The sequence below is a fragment of the Ceratotherium simum genome, chromosome 15 (genome assembly GCF_057802395.1).
Source record: "Ceratotherium simum simum isolate JZ-2026a chromosome 15, ASM5780239v1, whole genome shotgun sequence".
NCBI lineage: Eukaryota > Metazoa > Chordata > Mammalia > Perissodactyla > Rhinocerotidae > Ceratotherium > Ceratotherium simum.
Genome location: NC_141914.1, coordinates 3,706,251 through 3,725,241, shown reverse-complemented (window position 1 = coordinate 3,725,241; position 18,991 = coordinate 3,706,251). Strand labels below are relative to the sequence as shown.

Sequence of the window (18,991 nt, the reverse complement as noted above, 5' to 3'; positions counted from 1 at the left end):
AACCATCCACGTATTTTTTAGGTTATTAGAGTTAGGCATCTATAACAAAAAGATCACAAAATGTAGTGACTAAAACAAGATTGAAGTTTATTTTCTCTGATATAACTGCCCAGAGATAGTAGCATATAGTGAAATTCTGACATCCACACTCAACACACAGATTCCATTTCTAGGTTCAAAGTGGCTGCTCCACTTCCTGCTCTCACATCTGTATCCTGGCCAGTGGAGAAAAGACCAGGGAAGAGCACATCCATTCCTTTTAAGGACAAATCCAGAAGTGGCATACAACAGTTTTGCTCACATCCCACTGGCTAGAATTTGGTCATAAGGTTCAAGAGAGAATGGGAGTGTAGTCTTTAGTGAGGCAGCTATATGCCCCACTAAAACCTGGAGTGCCATCATTAAAGGAAGAGGGGAGAATGGATTTTTAGAGGACAACCAGTTGTCTCTGCCACAAACTACTTCCTATATTTGGCCATCTTTTATGTGATTCTCTAAGCAGCCAGTTAGTCATAGAAAATAGGCAAGAAAATAAGTATCAGGTATTTCAAGAATGCCAGTTAATGAAATGATAGAATTTTTACAGAGATGCTGCTGATTCCATTGAGAATCTTGTTTTCTTTGCTTTATGGCCCTTCATGGTAGAGACTTCTATATTCTGGGCCTAGACAATCAGTTCAAAGTGAGTGCAGGCAGTCCTTGCATTGCACGGTTTCAATATGCACAAATTTCAGTTATTTGCCATGGTTTAGTCAAACACCCCCAGTCCCCTGACAGCACGGGTCAAATTCCAGTTACCACATTCTGTAGCTGTAGATAACTCTTTAAGTGCAGACTTTGTGCTGACTCTTCAGTCCACAAATCACCACATAAGTAACAGGTGCACATAATGTTCACTGACCAATCACGTCACGTTTTCAAAGTCTGTCAGTCATTGGTCACTGTACATCTGCTATTCAGTTTATGCACAGAGAGCAAAGTGTGTAGCTATGTTGCTTCCTTGTCTACCAGTGATAAACCCACTGGACATTTTATAAAAATGGATAACTGAAAGAGGTAACTGGCCAACAAAGATGAAAGTGCAGCAAAGAAACAAAAAGTGATAACACTGGAAGTGAAATTCTAATTGAATATAAATGGAATTATAGAAGAAATGGCTGACCGTGGAAATGTTGTCACTGCCACCTTTTAAGACACTTAGATATTCAGCCAGAGGAACTGTACATGTTAGACAGGGCTCTGCAGAGGAATAGAACCAGTAGGATGTGTGTGAGAGATTTATTTTAAGTAATTGGCCACATGATTATGGAGCCTGGCAAGTCCAAAATATGCAGAGTGGACGAACAGGCTGGAGACCCAGGGAAAAGCTGGTGTTGCAGTTCAAGGTTTGACTAAATATCTGGGCACCATGGCCCAACAAAGCCAACACATAAAATTAAGCATCACAGGAACTTAGTGAAGGCAAACTTATTGACATAAATGAAGAAGGTGGTTATGACAAGCCAGATAAAGATGTCCCAGAGGAAGTGATGCTCGTAAAAAAACCTTCACATTAAAGGAAGCCTTGGAATATTTCACAACATCGAAAGCACAAAGGATAAAATGTTGGAAGCGAATCCAAACTTAGAAAGGAGCATGACAATTCACCAAGGCCCAGAAAAGATGCTCGCCCTTGGAGTAATTTATGCAATAAGAAGACGGCAAGCATTGTTCAAATCATTGCTGATAAGCACAAAGAAATAAATACTTTAATTCTGAATGTTTCCAATGCTTTAAATTGCATTGTACTAAATAAATATTAGTTTTGATATTTTTTCATTTATAACCTACAGGAACTGAGTTTTTAGTTTTGACAAAAACTTTAAAAATCACAGAAAAATCATAATTTTTTACATTGATTATTAAGATTGACAGTCTGGCTTCTGTTTGCATGGTCCTTCTTAAGGTCCTGAAGTAGCACGCAGAGTAGGGACCGCTGTATAGTATTTCATTGAAGAGATTAGCTGGTGGCTCAATGGAATCTCTGTTTCTAGGAGGGTGGGAGAAGGGTGGTAACTCCTTCACGTCCCTGAAGTTCCTAGTAAGGTGGAAGTGTCTAGCAAACATTGGTTTCTCTGTTTTAGTGGATGGTGACTCTGGGTCAGATGAAGAACAGTGGAGCAATGTTAAGAAAGCATCAGAAACAAGGTCTATGCTTGGTCCACACCTAACCCTAAGCTTCAGTTCCCTCATCTACGCGTGAGGGTAATAAGTGTGGTTCTGTCTACCTTATGGGGCTGTTTGAACACGGCACATAGAAAGTGCTAAATACGTGTCTGTACAAAGAAGGAAAGATCCAGGTCTCAGTTTGACCAGGAGTAGTTACCCCATTCAGTTCTCATAACCTTTCAATTACAGTTGAGGCTCCAGAATGTCCTCAGGACCCACGCTCCTTCCATCTTACTGCTCTGCAAACTTTTTTATGGGAGTTTCATAATCTTGGTCACAAAATGGCTGCTGCATCTCCAGATATCAAATGTGTATTACTATAGGGAAGAATTATGGAGGGGCTAAAGGCAGAAGGTAAAGGACTGAAGGGGTAGCCACCATGACTCTCTCCCTTTTATAACACTTTTTTGGAATATTTGGGTTGTATCTCTACCTCTATGAAAAATTAATTTTAAAATTACCTCAGTTAAAGAAAAAGCAAGTCAGCAACACCAAATTGAATTGGATATTTAGCTTACATTTAGCTTGAAGAACCAATTATTTTAGTGATCTATGTAAACATTTGCCTCTAAAGACCTAAAAGTTTAAAATACAAATTCCAGGACAGAAATATAGTAAAATCTCAAAAATTCCACTTCTTTGCTAATCTAACCACCACCCCTACCACCCTCTCATTAGAATTTCTGATAAATTGGCAGAAGTGTACCATGGCAAACATATCTTTGTTAAAAATTAGCCTGAGTTTCTGTATCTAGCTGAAAGTAACAGAACTGAGCCACTTTGATAACACATTTCTTCAGTTTGGAACTCAAAAGCTGGGAATTGGTGAAAATAGTACAATTTAGTAAAGCTAGTGGAAATTATGGGGGGGTGTGGTTAGAGGGCAGTAAAGCTGTCAAACGTGTGTCAGAGTCCCTTCAATTCTCTCTGGAAAAGGACAGACTAAATATCCATGAGCAGGCCCTAAGGTCTGCTGTGTTCAACAAGGCTTTGGGGAAGGGAGGAGGGGTGAAGTTCAGAAGGACTCCGAGCCGCGGGCGAGGTTTGGAAAATGATAATACATCTCTAGCTGGTGAGCTTGCACGAGGCTGCTCAGAGTCTGGCTGGTGGGGTCACATAGGATATAAAGTAGAGCAGGGAACTGGGTTTGAAAAACGATGAGCCCCTCCCTGACACCTTGTGTTTTGTGACATTGTAAATTATTGTTTGTCCCGCTGGCTTTCTGATGCTTGAAATTGCTTGACTAGGTCCTTTACTCCGCGCTGACAAACATGGTTTAAAGACCAGGATCCTCCTTGGAGACAGTTTGAACGCCCAGGAAGTGTGATGTAAAGGCACACTACCCAGGCTGTTAGGGCCTTTCCTCAGCACAGCAGAGGAAGGTGCAGGGAGGGAGGACTCTGGAACCCAGAGGAAGGAGAGGCCCTTCGCATAGAGAGGCTGAGGATGAGGAGGGAGGGAAACCAGCACACAGCTGGCTCCAGACAAGCTATCTGACTGGGCAGATGTTCAAAACGGCCTGTGCCTGCTTATCTTTTACCAACTTGATGGGTATTCTCAGAATCAGAGCAATAATGAAGGGGTTCTTACAGAAAAATGGGCCAGAGGGGCCCCTGTTCATTAATGAGGTTTATTGATCACCACCAGGCCCAGTCAAAGCCATCACCTGCACTAGAAGAGGCAAACAACCCTTCCTAGAGGGTAGTTCTCCTTCCTTCCTCCTCCAACTCGGCATCCCAGCAAGTTGCACTGTGGTCCAAAGCTTCCCCCCAAGTAGTTTATTCACTAGATAAATACCCGTCATTGCATCTGCTGGAGAGTCATGCATGCCCGCCCAGCTAACCGTGTGTCCTCGTGGGAAAGCTGCCCGATGTGGCTGACGAAGGATAAAATACACTGCCCTGAACAGGTGGTCTGAGCCATGGCCATGGACGCCCATCACTGCAGCCAGTCCCTAGAAAAAACTTGTAGAAAACACCACCAGTAGCTGAAATTATCTACTACTAGAAATTAAAGCTATGCTGGAGACTTGAGGGCCAGATTAGCCCATGACAATCGTTCTTACACTTTCACGTCCAGACCAGATGGAACCGGTATGGTGACAAAAACAAACAAATTTATCAAATCTGTGTTAGCTCCTTCCTCGTTTCCTTCAAACGTGTGTGTGCCGGGGGCGGGCAGGAAGCAGTGTGCACGCTCGTCCTGCCTGGTCTACAGGACTCCTTGGGAGTACTAGACGTGAGAAACACGACACCCCACAACGGTAGGATAGTAGTATTCTTAAATCGCCCACTCCTATCACCCGGACACAGCAGGCCATGGGCTCTATGCAGGTTTAATAAAACAGTCGCTTTGCTTATCTGGTTCTGAAATAATCCGTGGGCACCGCAGGAGCACGGCCTGGAAGATTTTAACGACAGAACTGTGACCTGGAGCTGATCCCAGAAAGTGTTTTCTTAGGAGCCCTTCAGAAACTCGCGGGCAGGTAAGGAGCTTCCAGGCTCCGCCCCTGCAACCCGGCAAGTTCCAGACGCTCCAGCGCCCCGGGGGACGAGGGCGGGGACGCGGGGCCCCGGACCCGGAGCCGGATTGGCAGGCGTGCTGGAGGAGAGGGGCGGGCCGTCCTTCTCCCGCGGGCCCGCGGCCTGGGTCTTCGCGCGCAGGGGCCGGGGCGGGCACGGGGCGTGCGTGAGCGGAGCGCCCGCCCCCGGGGGCAGCGCGGACTACAGCTCCCGGCGTGCCCGCGGCGCGGCAGTGCCTCCTGCGCGCGGCCCTCTGCTGTCCGCGGCGGGCCGGGCTCGGGCGAGCGGCCGGCGCGGAGATGGCCTGGCGGCTGGGCCGGCTGGGCGCGCGCCCCTGGTGGCGCGCGGCGCGGGGCGGCGGGGAGCTGGGCGCGTGGTGCCGGCGCGGCGCGGGGGCGCCCGCGGGCTCGGGCACGGCGCGGCGGCGGGGGGCGGCCCCCGGCTGGGCCCCGGGCTGGCCGCGGCCTTGGCCGGGCTGGCGGGGCTGGCGGCCGCCGCCTTCGGGCACGTGGAGCGGGCGAGGATGGTGGCCAAGAGCGCGGGGACGCGGGGGCGGCCGGAGGAGCAGGAGGACGAGCTGGCCTGCCGCTGCCGCTCCCTCATGGCCCCGCCGGTGACCGACCTGCGCGAGCTGCGCGGGAGGCCGGGCGACATGAAGACCAAGATGGAGCTGCTGATCCTGGAGACCCAGGCCCAGGTGTGCCAGGCGCTGGCGCAGGTGGACGGCGGCGCCCGCTTCTCCGTGGACCGCTGGGAGCGGAAGGAAGGTGAGGCGGCCCCTAGCGGGAGTGGAGACGGCGGACGGGGTCAGGCTTTAGGTGGCGGGCAGAAAGTGGCTCAGAGTAGGGGGTGGGAGTAGGGTCCCTACTGAGCAGCTGCTAGGTTCGAAGGGACGCCGTTCAAAAATTGACGCTGAAAGGGTCTTCAGCCCTCTGCTTGCAGGTGTGGACCTGGATCTCCTGTCAGTCTGGTACTGGACATTTCAAAATCTTTGCAAGTTTATAGTAGCAGTTTTTGTAGAAGTCTTAGGGTTATTTTTAGCTAACAAGCTTGGATGTCCACAGTTGTCATTGAGCATAGATTTCCCCCACATTTCATGGCTTCTCTGGATGCGTTTACCCTTTCTCCTTCCTGGAGATGGAAAGATGACTTGGCTCCTCTTTGCTAAGTGTCAGCCAGACTCCTCAAGCAGTGTCTTTTTCCCAAGCTGTACAAGAAATATTTGATCGGTCGTCAGTACTTGTACCAAATGCACCCATCAGACTTTCTGCCAGGAGAATCTTTCCTTCCAGTGGCAAAATACTTCAGTATTAAAACTCAGTTCTTACAGAGTCATATCTTCAGGACCATTTTATTGCCTACACAGTGAACCCCCAGCTCTTGGTCATACCCTTGAGGGTTTCTGACTTTTCCTAACTGGGATACTGCAGTGACTTCTCATCAGCTGACTTGGTCTGTGATACTGCCACCTCTGTAGTAAATGACGTGAAATCGGGTTTTCATAGTGTTTTTCATGTTGGAGTGTTTTCAAGTGAAGGCCATTGAGCCAGGACACAACCTCAAGTACCAGCCCAGCTGTGTGGCCTTCAGAAGCTACGTAACTTTTTGTGCCTCTGTTTCCTCGTCTATGAAAGGAGATTGGAAATGATATATTAGGGTACATTGTAACGATTAAGTGAGATTAATACGTGTGAAGTGCTTAAAATCTTGTCTGATGCATAGAAAGCACTGAGACAATTGTTTGGGCCCCTCATCAGCTGTGCGTCCTTGGAGAAGGTGTTTTGCATTTCTGGGACTCTGTTTCTCATTTGAAACATACAGGAGTTGTACTGAGTCGTCTTATGTCCTGTCCAGGTCTGAAAGTTCTTAGGACTGTAACAAGCTAGGGGGCTGGCCCTGTGGCCCAGTGGTTCAAGTTCCACACTCTGCTTCAGAGGCCCGGGTTCACAGGTTCGGATCCGGACGTGGACCTACTGCCCTCATCAGCCATGCTGTGGCTGTGACCCACATAGAAAATGGAGGAGGATTGACACAGATGTTGGCTCAGGGCCAATCTTCCTCAAGTGATTAAAAGAGGAGGATTGGCAATGGATGTTAGGTTAGGGCAAATCTTCCTCACCAAAAAAAAAAAAAAGAGAAATATAACAAGCTAAATGTGAACCTTCATGAAGCAGTTGCCCTTGTGGTAACTCTAGTGTCTTAAGAATAAATAAATACATAAACAGCTACTTGTACTGAGGCTCACATACCTAAATGTTAACGTGTTGAAGTTCACTCAGTTGAAGCTTCCAAATCCCTTAAGTGTTCGAATAGCTGTTTTTTACTTGCCTGTAAACAGAATTAAAAGGCAAACGGCACACTGGGAAAAAACAGTTGAAACAATATGGAGCTCTTAAATTCAGTAATAGAACAGTCTTCAAATTATAGCCATTCCTGTTTTTCACCATAGCTTTCTCTCATGTATCATAAGCACTGGATGCCTTTCTGAACAGCAGTATTGAAAGGAAGACATTCCAGTGATTTATTTTAGATGGTGGCAGAAAAATGTAGAACAAATACTGAGTTTGGTAATGTGGGGAGATATGTGCCCACTGTCAGTAGCTAATGCCATAAAACTAAGCTAGTTATCTAATTTTGTTGTACTTAAAAATTATAAATATGCTGGGGCCGTGGCTTAGCGGTTAAGTGTGCGTGCTCCGCTGCTGGCGGCCCAGGTTCGGATCCCGGGCGTGCACCGATGCACTGTTTGTCAGGCTGTGCTGTGGCAGCGTCCCGTATAAAGTAGAGGAAGATGGGCACGGATGTTAGCCCAGGGCCAGTCTTTCTCAGCAAAAAAAGAGGAGGATTGGCATGGATGTTAGCTCAGGGCTGATCTTCCTCACCAAAAAAAAAAAAAAAAAAAAAAACTATAAATATGCTGTTATTATAGAAGATTTGGAAAATAGAGGAAGAAATAACTCCTAATCCCACCACCTTCCTGCAGGGTGGTTTTCTATTTTCACGTCCCCTTATCTTCTCCCCTTGTTTTCCATCCCTGTAAACAGGGGGTGGTGGCATCAGCTGTGTGCTTCAGGATGGACATGTGTTTGAAAAGGCTGGAGTGAGCGTTTCTGTCGTTCATGGAAATCTTTCTGAGGAAGCAGCCAAACAAATGAGAAGCAGAGGAAAAAACCTGAAGACTAAAGATGGTAAATCAGAGAATCTCAACAGCCTTGAATAGTCCCTGCAAACTTTTTTCCCCAAGTTTTATTTATAAAATAAATATTGCTTCTGTAAAAAGCCATTAGAGCGCATATGCCAGATAAGCATGTTCACAATTACTTTTTAAACATTTATATTTTAAGAGACAAAAAGCAGCTTTTGAGCATTGATCCAGAAGCCATGGAGTTAGTTTGTATCAAGCCCCATGACTGAGTGCAGCTCACCAAGTGTTCTCCTTTCCAGGGAAGCTGCCGTTTGCTGCTATGGGCGTGAGCTCCGTTATCCACCCCAAGAATCCGCATGCTCCTACCATCCATTTCAACTACAGATACTTTGAAGTAGAAGAAGCCGATGGTAAGGCTGTCTGGAGCTGTGGAAAGTATTATCGTGCAAAATTGTATTGTAAAACAGGCTACAGGGCATAACATCTAAAAGGAGATAAAACAGATACAATCTTAACTAGGTTTTTTAAGAGGCATATGAAGGCATTTTCCTTGCTGGGTGCAGTGGATTATGCACTAGACGTGAAAATGGTATTGGCTGACCTCCCCATATTTCCTCCAGCACAGGAGGAATGATTTAATGAACCCGAACTTCGATGGCGCACAGAGTTCTCTGCACATATAAATTCATTACATCCAAAGGAAAACCGCATGAGCAGGGTTAAGTTGACACTGAGAACTTGCTTTTGGAAATAATCTTCCACGTGCACAGCTTTGCTGGTCACCGGTGCCTTATCAGAGGGTTCAGGATGGGCACAGTTGATTATGCCTCGTTGTGCACATGCGGTTCTGGCCTGTGTCGCCCACCAGCGGGGCCAGCTGTTCCCACTTGTCAGCCCTGTGCAGTGCCACGCTGCACCTGGTGGGGTCTCTGCCGGTGACAGCATTTAAAGTCAGTATATTTTATTTGTTGTTTTGAAGTCATTCAGTTTGGTTCAACCTTTTAATGTTTAAAAGTTGGTAACTGGTGCTGAGAACCTCTAGACCTAACTAAGCACATAAATAGTTATTCCAAATGGAAAGTTGTCTGCCTCAGCAAGTGTTTTCACCCTTTCTGGGGAAAGGGGAGGGGGCAGCAGTGGTTCTAATGCAGGGGGCATGAGAATCTCCTGGGTAGGTTTTATAAACTATAGATTCCTGGGCCATAGATTTGCTTGTTTTTGTTTTGTTAATTGTGACCTAGCAGAGGCGTTTTAAGCTCCTCACATGATTCTAATGTGCAGCCAGCATTGAGACCCACTGCCTGGTTCCCCCGAGTGGTGTCTGATCATTCACTGCCCTGCACATCGTTTCCCTGCCTGCTCTACTCGCTCGCGAGTTAATTTCCTACTTCTTTTCTGTCTGCTTTTCTCTCTTCTTTCTGCCTAGGCCTTCCTGGCCATTCGGAGCTAAATTCAGTTGAATGCTTTTCGATTGTCTCCCATTTCAAGTTTCATAAACTAAACTCATAAGTTAAGCTTGCTAACACATGAGTGGCATGCAGAGTCCACATCAGGATCCTGTGTCTTACTCGCCAGGTAACAAGCAGTGGTGGTTTGGTGGTGGCTGTGACCTGACTCCAACATACTTGAACCAGGAGGATGCTGTCCACTTTCACAGAACTCTAAAGGAGGCTTGTGACCGGCATGGTCCAGATCTCTACCCCAAATTTAAAAAATGGTAGGTAAAGATATTGAAGCTGTCGTGACCCCTCAAGTGTGTTCCGTTCCTTCTCTAAATCCCCAAGGCAGCCACTATGTCACAAAATGCCCTTTTCAGCTTCTGGAGGTTGATCTGTTTTCTTTGCCCACCAGCAGTGGGATGCCAGTTTTAGGTAGTTTTAATAAGTTATTTTCTTAGCAATAGTTGAATGTCTATAATAAAAATTGGGTAGCAACATCTTTTTTGATCTCAAATGATTTAGAATATAAACTTTAAGGTGATCCATGCCTGAGAATCAGAGGCTTTTTAATCCTAGGGTGGGATGTTAAATTCTCACCCCAGAGGAGAACTGTCACCTCGTTGTTGCCATGGGAATGTCAGGGCGTGGGATGAGTTGGGGAACTATTAGGGAGAGATGCAAATGCACCAGAGATTTTGGACAAGGAGAAGAGTGGAGTTGGAAACTTAAAGAAACTTTAATGGTAAAGAAAAAAAAACCAGAGTTGTGAGGAGACCCAGGAGATTTGGTAGATGTGAGATGAGGTCTGGGCATAAATTGTTTGGAGTAAGAGTAAAATACTCAATACTGCTTAGAGCTAATTGGCATTCTTGAAAAAGGAAGAACAAAAGGGGTTTGGGTTTTTTTTTTTTTTTTTGCTTTTAGAGCTAATAATTGTGGAATCTTGATGTTATTTATGTAAGATCATGAAGTTCAGCTTTAAAATCCTCGGAAAAGATGAGACATTTGAATCTTCTCCTTTTGATTGACATTACCACTGAGAACTGCCCAGCCGTGGATGCACGAATGTGAGATGAAGTGTTTCTCTCCCTCACAAACCTGCGTCCTTCCAGGAGGAGGTCTGGGGGGTAGACGTGCCCCTTTTATCTCTGTTACTGAGATGACTTTATCTAGGTAATATTAATAAAATATCTAGGATGCAGGCTAGTTAAAAAGAAGTTTATAGTATAAGTATTTAGTAAATCTCTTAATTTCGTAGTCTCATGAAGAGACAGTTGAAATAATATGATTTAATTAAAGCTGACTTGACAGCCCTGCTCAGGATATAATTTGTCAATAAAATGTGCTGTGAAGGAAGCCAGCAAGTCACCGTCCAGGTGAACTATACCAACACGTCAGTCCTAGGGGTTTCCATCTGCCGCCTTTTTTTTTGACTTTAAGCTATTAAGGCTGTTTTTAAGATAACCTGTTACATAGCTCTTAGTTTTTGTTTGTACAGATTTTTCTATTTAGGGACCCTTATTTGATAGAGATCATGAAAAGAACTATTTCCACAATGTAAACTATTCTACAAATTTAGCATTTAGGAAATGCCTTCTTAGGAACCCTGCTGTAGGAGGCACGGGGGGAAAGACTCAAGAACAGATCGATCGTCTGTGGGCTGGCTCGCTAGGGTAACCTTTCATGTAAGATGTGTAACAACAAGTCTGAAGACTTATTCTCTGGACGTTTCCAGCCCTTCCCTCTGTCGTGCATGCTGTAGAGTCATCAAGAGGGACCTTAGAGAGTATTTACTGTACCTTCCTTTGGTGAATAAACTGACTCGAGCTCGGGCTGGCGCCCAATGCCACCTGGTTGGTGTCGTTGTGGATGATTCATGTCCTGCCTCCTGCAAGAGCAGCAGTGGTTCTGAGGGCAGCAGCATCACTTGTTCAGGAAATGCACGATCGATACTGGACTCTTTGTTTCTGTTTTCACTAAAGTTCTTAGAGTTCCATATCCATTACATAGACACGTGTTAAACTGGCTAGTTGCAGTTTCCACATTGGTGATAACTGAGGAAATCTGTTGAAAGCCCTGGTTTCGTTCTCATAGTTGGACCAAGAATGAAGGTGCTGTGCGGGCCTTGGTCAGGGGCAGTGCTCTGAGCTGAAGTGCCCACATTGATGTCCATGCCTTTGGTCCCTGATTCGGTCTTGCTGTGCTTTCCAGGTGTGACGAGTACTTTTTTATAGCCCACCGTGGGGAGCGGAGGGGCATCGGGGGCATCTTTTTTGATGACCTTGACTCTCCATCCAAGGAGGAGGTCTTTCGCTTTGTGCAGAGCTGCGCGCAGGCGGTGATTCCTTCTTACGTCCCCCTCGTGACGAAGCACCGAGATGATGCGTTCACGCCCCAGGAGAAGCTGTGGCAGCAGCTCCGGAGAGGACGGTGAGTGAGGGACGAGAATCAGCCGTCTCGGTGCATGTGGAGGGCTGAGCAGCTGAGTGACAGCGGGTGTGTTGTCTGTGTTAATACTCACCCTGATCTTCTCATAACTAGACGAATGTTAAATGAATAAAGCATTGTGTAAAGTAGTATTATAAAAAGAGCAGAGTTTATTTCATTTGTCTATACCTTAGAGACACAGACATGGAATAAGTACTTGCTGAACTTGATTCAGCTGAATTTATTTAGTTTTATTTATTGTTTAGTTCTATTTGATTTAGTTTGTCTTCTAGCAATACCCTCCTGCCTTACACCAAGATATGGGCATCATTTAATGTTTTTGCTGCTTTGTAAATTTGGAATCACACCTTTATCATTCATTTTCAAGGTTTCTGGAAGTCGTTATAGTGGAAATAATAATTTCAGAAATTATTTACACTTTTTTTTTTGTGAGGAAGATCAGCCCTGAGCTAACATCCATGCCAATCCTCCTCTTTTTTTGCTGAGGAAGACTGGCCCTGAGCTAAAATCCTTGCCCATCTTCCTCCACTTTTTTTTCTATATGCGACGCTGCCACAGCATGGCCTGACAAGCGGTGCATCAGTGTACGCCTTGGATCCGAACCCGGGCCGCCAGCAGCGGAGTGCATGCACTTGACTGCTACGCCACGGGGGCGGCCCCACAAATTATTTACACTTAATGGTAATACTAATAATGGAGTCCTTACCATGTGCCAGCCGATGTGTTAGGCAGTTTGCATCTGATTTTCTCCACAAACCTGTGAGATTGGTGTAGTTATCATCATTTTACAGGTGATAAACTTATTCTCAGCAAGGTAGGTCCCTTGCCCAAGATTCCACCGCTGGTCAATAAAAGATCCCAGATGTGGAGCCAGGTGCTCACGAGTTCAGAACACGCCGCTGTTCCCGCACGTGAAGGAAGCTGAGCAGTTGAAGCTGCTCGAGTGGTTGACCGTGACGCTCCCCTCAGCCGCCCGCTCCGGGCCTTGAGCGTGGTGAGCTCAGCTGGGGGAGCAGAGCGAGCTCGTCGGACAGCCCCTTGTTTGGCGACTTCGTTTTGTCTCTGACCCCAGTTACTACCAGTCTCCCCCCAGGCTTGAACTCCAGTCTTACCGTCTTCTTTTTCATAGGAGAACAGAAACTAAAGATCTTTAACTCCTTGTTTTGTTGTATTTTGGAAAAGGGAAACAGGATAACATTTGGGCATCAGTTGAATGGAAGGGAAGGGTAAGGTTCATAGTTCACAGGTACCTCAGAGGGTAAATGTGTGGAAGGATCAGAAAGATCAGATCTAAACGAAACCTGGTGGGTGGGGGTACGAGAGGCCAATGTAGGGACAGGGCGTAATTCACTCACAAGAGGAAGCCAGCTCGGGGATCCTACAGAAAGCTCATCTAGCGAGCTCCTTATGAGGGTCTCTGAAAAAGACATCAGTATAAACTAGAGAACCACGACCGTCCCTTAAATACCGTGTTTCAGAAAGGGAACATCAGGGTGGAGACGGGGGCTGAGAGGCTGCAATTCCTTTGCAGGGTCTCAGTGAGGAAGAAGTTGAGAAGATTCACCTACATTATCTTTTGAAACAGGCATAAGGAGGTGTTAAATAGTTACTGGTGCACAAACCTCAGTCAGTGATAGATAAATGTGAAGACTAGAAAGGGGTCCGTGGATATAATTTGTTTCAGTTTTCTCAGGGCCTTTGGCAAGTTTCCACCGAGAGGCGTGCTTTCTAGATATTGGAGTGCTCTGGGATTCTAGAGAATACTTTCCTCTGGGTGGGAATGAAGACAGTAACCAGGGGATAAGTGAGAATGTCTGAGGGACGTTGAGACCAAGAGAGGAGTTTCTGAATGAGCTGAGAAGTGATCTCAAAGGGGGAATCTATTGAAATTTTCAGATTTATGGATCATTCTAAATTCTTTTGGGTGGTAGAAATTATGTTTCTGGAATTGGGGAGAAGAGACCCTTTTACGAAAGATCCCATGATGATAAAGGCAATCACAGATTTTTAAGCTAGACGGAGTTTAGATTTGACTCTGGCAGTTCGTGGAAAACTATTACGCTGAACCAAGTTTAGTTGATGCTAAGAATATTTTTCTAAGAAAATGAAATTGAGCACTGCAGCTCAGCCACTGCCTTTTATTGTGATTGCGTTAACCTGCAGGAAGACAATTATGTGACTGCTTACTAATGCTGTCAGCTACTCTGAGACCAGGGAATGTCTGGGATATGTTAGTAATTATTAATAGATTGCTGTTAGCAGTGCTTGGACTTGCAGTTGGTGCTGTGTCAGCTCGTGTGAGTTCGAGGCCGTGAACTGAAGTCTCCGGCTCTGAGGCATCTCAGACCGCAGGGAGGGCCGGAGGAGCTGTGCTCCCCTAACCAAGGGTGCCATTTCTTTTCCTTAGCTGTTGCTGTGCCTTAGAATTCTCAGCTTCGTGTCCATTTTGTTTGTTTATTGGAAAACATAACCTTCATGTTTGTAACTGCTCTATGCTGGGGCCGACTCTATATCCTACTGTTTGTTGGATAATACCCTTTTATTTATGCCCGTCCAGATGGAGAAAACTCAACTGACCGTAGACTGTTCTTGTGCCAGTTCTAGCTGATTGGGGGGTGTGGACAGGAAGAACCCCCCCTTTAGGTATTCATTATAGGCTAATCTTAAGAAAAACTTTACTCAGCTGGCCCTTAATGTTGTTTAATGTCTTTATGTCAGGTATGTAGAATTTAACCTGCTCTATGATCGGGGCACCAAGTTTGGCCTCTTCACTCCGGGATCCAGGATTGAAAGCATCTTGATGTCTTTACCTCTAACTGCCCGGTAAGAATAACTCAGCATCGTAATTATCCCCCTACCCCAAGCCCCCAGCCTGTGCAAAACATGAACATTAACAGCGCAAAATACCTAAAGGCTAAGTTGGTTTTGACTTTGCTGATTTTATAAGAAAATCACAGTCAAATAATGAAGGAAAATCAAACCAGGTTTTTAAGAGGAGGCAGATTTCTAGCTTTGTGTGTGAGAGCGGGGAAGGAGAGAGGGGTGGAGGCGGAGGGTGATGGCGTCTGGGGCCAGATTGACCTTCTCTACTTGGTCATTGTCTAGGAAGAGCTGTGGGCAAAGCGGATTATTGAACATACCATCTTTTTACACTTAATTTTGTTAGAAATTATTGCCCTTTTGAGGAAAAGTCTTACTGTCCGGTAAGAAGTATTAAGCTCGTTGGAAGCATGAGGGATTGTGTCAGGGGCTGGGCGTTCTGTCTGTGCCCCCATGCTGCTGTGGCGGGCTTCCCTGGAATCTGCATGGGGAATTTTAAAGACAGGTATGTTTATGCTGGTGCCATTAGGTTAATGAAGATCGGCAGTTGACTTTTTTGGCCATAAGAAAGTGACAATGATGTGTGTCCAGACTGAAGTACAAAAGATCAGAAAAAAAGAAAAATTACCATTGCTTGTTTTACAAGAGCTAGAATCTTCTTTTCCCCATGAGTTTAAATGTCCAATAAGAGTGGAAGACTGAATGGCTTCATGGTCTGGTTGCATCATGCCGTTGTCCAGGTCTAGCCGTGTGTGGTCAGCACCCTCTGTGTTGTCACTGCCTTGGAACAGCGTTGGCTCTGTCCTTGTTTAACTGTGGTCCTGGGGTCTCTTGTCCTTGGCTGGGAGCTCATGCACATCACTGTTAAGTGTTCCTGCCACCCGAGAGGTGAGATGTGAACAAAAAGTGGAGAGGAGTTCTCAAGGCCTCTGGAAGTCTGCCTGATCGCTGCTGGCCCCTAATCATAGTGCACATTCCAGGCTGCAGATATGGGCGGGTTATAACCCAATACCTTGTTCCAGTGAATGGCATTAACACAACAGGTCACTCTTAGCTGCGTTATAGTCTACACGAGGGGTCTGCAAACTTCAGGCTGCAGGGCAAATCCACTTCCACTTGTGGTGTGTTTTTGAACAGCCCTTGAGCTAAGAACGGCTTTTTCATTTTTAAAGGATTATTAAAAACAAGAAAAGAATATGCAAGAGACTGTATATGGCCCCACAAAGCCAAAAGCATTTATTACGTGGCCCTTTACAGGAAAAGTCCACCAGCCCCTGGTCTAAACCAGTGTTTGCCAGACTTCGTGCCACAGCTTAGCCACTTTGACCATATTTGTGTATTATCTGAGGTATTGTTTACTTAAATTTTATACTCTTATTTTCTCTGAGAATTTATTTATAAAAGCAAACCAGTATTATTGTCATAAATAGCAAGTAACACATTAAAATAAATGCCTAAGTATTAAGCTAAAAAATGTTTGCCCATGGATCATCTGAGATTCTATACTTTATGAAGCCCTGGTTTGTAGTAAAAGTGTGTTTTGTCTCTGGGATGTTAATATTAGCCAAAGTATGGCTGGGAATTATTAAGAAACTTTATTTCTTTAGCAGTAAATATTTTTAAAAAGCCTAGTGGGTACAAGGCATATTAGGCACAATGGAGACAAATAGGTATAAGACTTTTTTTTTACTCTTTTAGAATTTTATTTTTCATTTATTTTAAATAAAGAGATACGTGTGTCATTTATTATTATTACATTTTTTGCTCCTGTTTTGGACCTGCATAGGTGGGAGTACATGCATTCACCCTCGGAGAACTCGAAAGAAGCTGAAATTCTGGAAGTTCTGCGCCATCCGAGGGACTGGGTGCATTGATGTAGGCAGAGTGGCCTTCCTGAGGCTTGGAGGACACAGAGTGTGGGATCCATTCCACCGGCCGGCACTGATGCCACTGTGTGGCAGTTAGTTACCTGTGCCCCAGAGCCCCAGTTGTCTCCACTCCTGGCTCGGCCTCCTGGGCAGGTGGTAAAATGTGATTTAAGCATCACGGGTTTCCACTGGATGCTGTTGGTAACAGGTGGTGAGACGGCAGCTTTCAGAGTCTGTTAGTTGATAGAAAACTCATTTATACTTTTAGAATCATTTTATATGACTGGTTTACAAAATATGACTGAGTTTCAAAGTATTGAGTTAAGAGAATCTAAATATTATAATTTGTATCAGGAAACGTCTCGTTATTTTCGTTTCATATTTTGAAGTTTTAGTTTCTGCCACAAAAATCTCTGTCATGGGATAAATTTCATTTTCATTAATTCAGTGAGGTTGAGACTTAATAGTAATTTTAGAAAGCAGCTTGAGATGAAGGTACAAGTTCTACTTGGTCATTACTGAGGTTTCTTTGATCGTGCTCTTTCTATTGACACCTTTCTCTAGAGATCATAAAATTGTAAAAGATTCATTTTTATAATGATAGATATTTAGGAACACTTGAAATTTCCTTAATCTCTTCATAGGTTACCTGTAGTTGCTAACTCTAAAGTGGCCTTGCTGTTATTTAAACACGGGACACCAAAGTTGTCATTTTTATTTCTGCAGAATCATGATTTGTTCATGTTGGGATTTTCTGCACTTTTCAAGGTGAAAGCTTAAAACCTGGTATTCTGATATTTAAATGTGTCTATCCCAGACATGTCTCTGTGGAAGTTTAGACTAAGAACAATCCTGAGGATGTTGTGAATTTGGGAAATGTTTCTCATTTGAGAAATGAGGAAATGAGACTCAACATTTTCCTTCTTTACTTAAAGCAGACACAACTAGTGTGAGAAGCATGTAGGCATTTTAGAGATATATTTCTTTGTAGGATGGGCTCATTGAAATTGTCCTCTTTTTAAATTAGAGATTCTGCAACTCTTATCTTTGATCTTAAGAGAAAATCACAACAGAATTCTTATGTGGCTTCCTTGTTCATATAGTAATATGAGTGTATTCTATTTTATTCATAATATATTGAGTTTGTAAGGGATAGTATCTTCGCATGTATTATTAAGCATTATCTTGTAATATGTTGAATGTATGTGATTGTGTGTGATTCTTTAGGGCTGGAAAATGTACAGATTCTTTGACTGTCTTAAAACAGATCTGCTAATAAATTTTATTATGAAATATGACTAAGAAATGTTTGTATTTTTCTTTTTTTTCAGGATAGTTGATATAGGGAAGACACAAATATTTCTTTATACTACATGACAGTTCCTCATTCCTAGGTATTTTATCCAAGAAAAATGAAAATATAAGTTTTGCACTGGAATTTTCATAGTAGCCTTAGTCACAAATAGCCAGAAATTATAAACCACACAAATGCTCATCAGCAGGTGAATCGATAATTATGATCTAGCCATGTGTTAAAACCACACTGCTCAGCAATGAAAAGGAACAGCTATTGATAAATGTAACAATATGGATGAATACCAAAAGCATTATGCCACGTGGAAGAAGCCAGCCACAGAAGAGCATTCCCTGTAGGACTACATTATAGGAAAACCCAGGCCGGTGAAAACTCGGAGACGGAAAGCTGATCATTGTTGGCTAGGGCTGGGAATTGATTTTGAAAGGGAACAAAAGAATATTTTGAGGTGATGGAAATGTTCTATATATTGACTGCAGCAATGGTTACCCGACTGTATACATTTCTCAAAGCTCATTGAACTTGATACTTAAAATCATGGAATTTTATTGTGTATGTGATATTTCAATACTAATTAAATGGAAAAAAAAATCCATGATATAGGCATATAGGAACAAATGTTCAAATAAACCTCAGTTTACCTTTTACAGTAAAGAGTCCCTTATCATATGGATCTGCCAGCCTATTTAGCTGTGTTTAAGACTATATAGGGTCTGGGCATTGGGCTAAGGTGAAATTTCAAAATTTTTCTGTGCCTATCAGTTTTTCATATGCTTTAGTAACCATGTATTTCTATTACAGTTGAGGCTATGTCTGGGGAAAAAACAATTGCATAACTATTGGAAAATACGTCATTCTGCCGTTATTCAAAGTGAATTTCGTTTTCAAATGCATATTGATGTCTGTTCTGAGTCTACAGAGGCCCCGGGTAACCTCCAAGTGGCCTGAGCGCCTGATGTGCTGCCTTACGCATGCAGATTAGGGTCATAAGGGGTGGAAATTGGAGAAGAGGGATGTCAATGCTCTGGAGCAAATGCCTCACCACTACTTTGTATCCATGCTATTGTGGGGAGAGAGGGAGAATCCCCCTCTGCCCCTTCCCTTAAGGTTCTCATGGCTGGCCAAATACTTAACAAGACAGGTTAGCAGGAGAAAATAATACCAAGTTTAATAACGTGTATACATGGGAGAAACTCAGAAATGAGCAACTCATCCCTTTGTCTAAG

At 44.3% G+C, this 18,991-nt stretch overlaps 1 protein-coding gene and 1 long non-coding RNA gene across 2 annotated transcripts in view; both read left to right on the top strand.

The window, feature by feature from the left end:
* Nucleotides 1-4,802, top strand: part of LOC147915102 (uncharacterized) — a 51,445-nt gene extending 46,643 nt beyond the window's left edge. The window contains exon 4 of the long non-coding RNA XR_015554409.1: nucleotides 4,600-4,802. This is a non-coding gene — a long non-coding RNA (uncharacterized LOC147915102). The remainder of the gene's footprint in view (nucleotides 1-4,599) is intronic.
* Nucleotides 4,803-4,972: 170 nt separating this feature from the next.
* Nucleotides 4,973-17,748, top strand: CPOX (coproporphyrinogen oxidase). The gene is given in 8 exon segments (XM_004439939.3): nucleotides 4,973-5,120; nucleotides 5,123-5,497; nucleotides 7,775-7,918; nucleotides 8,175-8,285; nucleotides 9,451-9,592; nucleotides 11,526-11,744; nucleotides 14,481-14,585; nucleotides 16,369-17,748. Coding segments are annotated over 8 exon segments (1,275 nt in total). The 5' UTR covers nucleotides 4,973-5,029; the 3' UTR covers nucleotides 16,457-17,748.
* The last annotated feature ends 1,243 nt before the right edge of the window (nucleotides 17,749-18,991 follow it).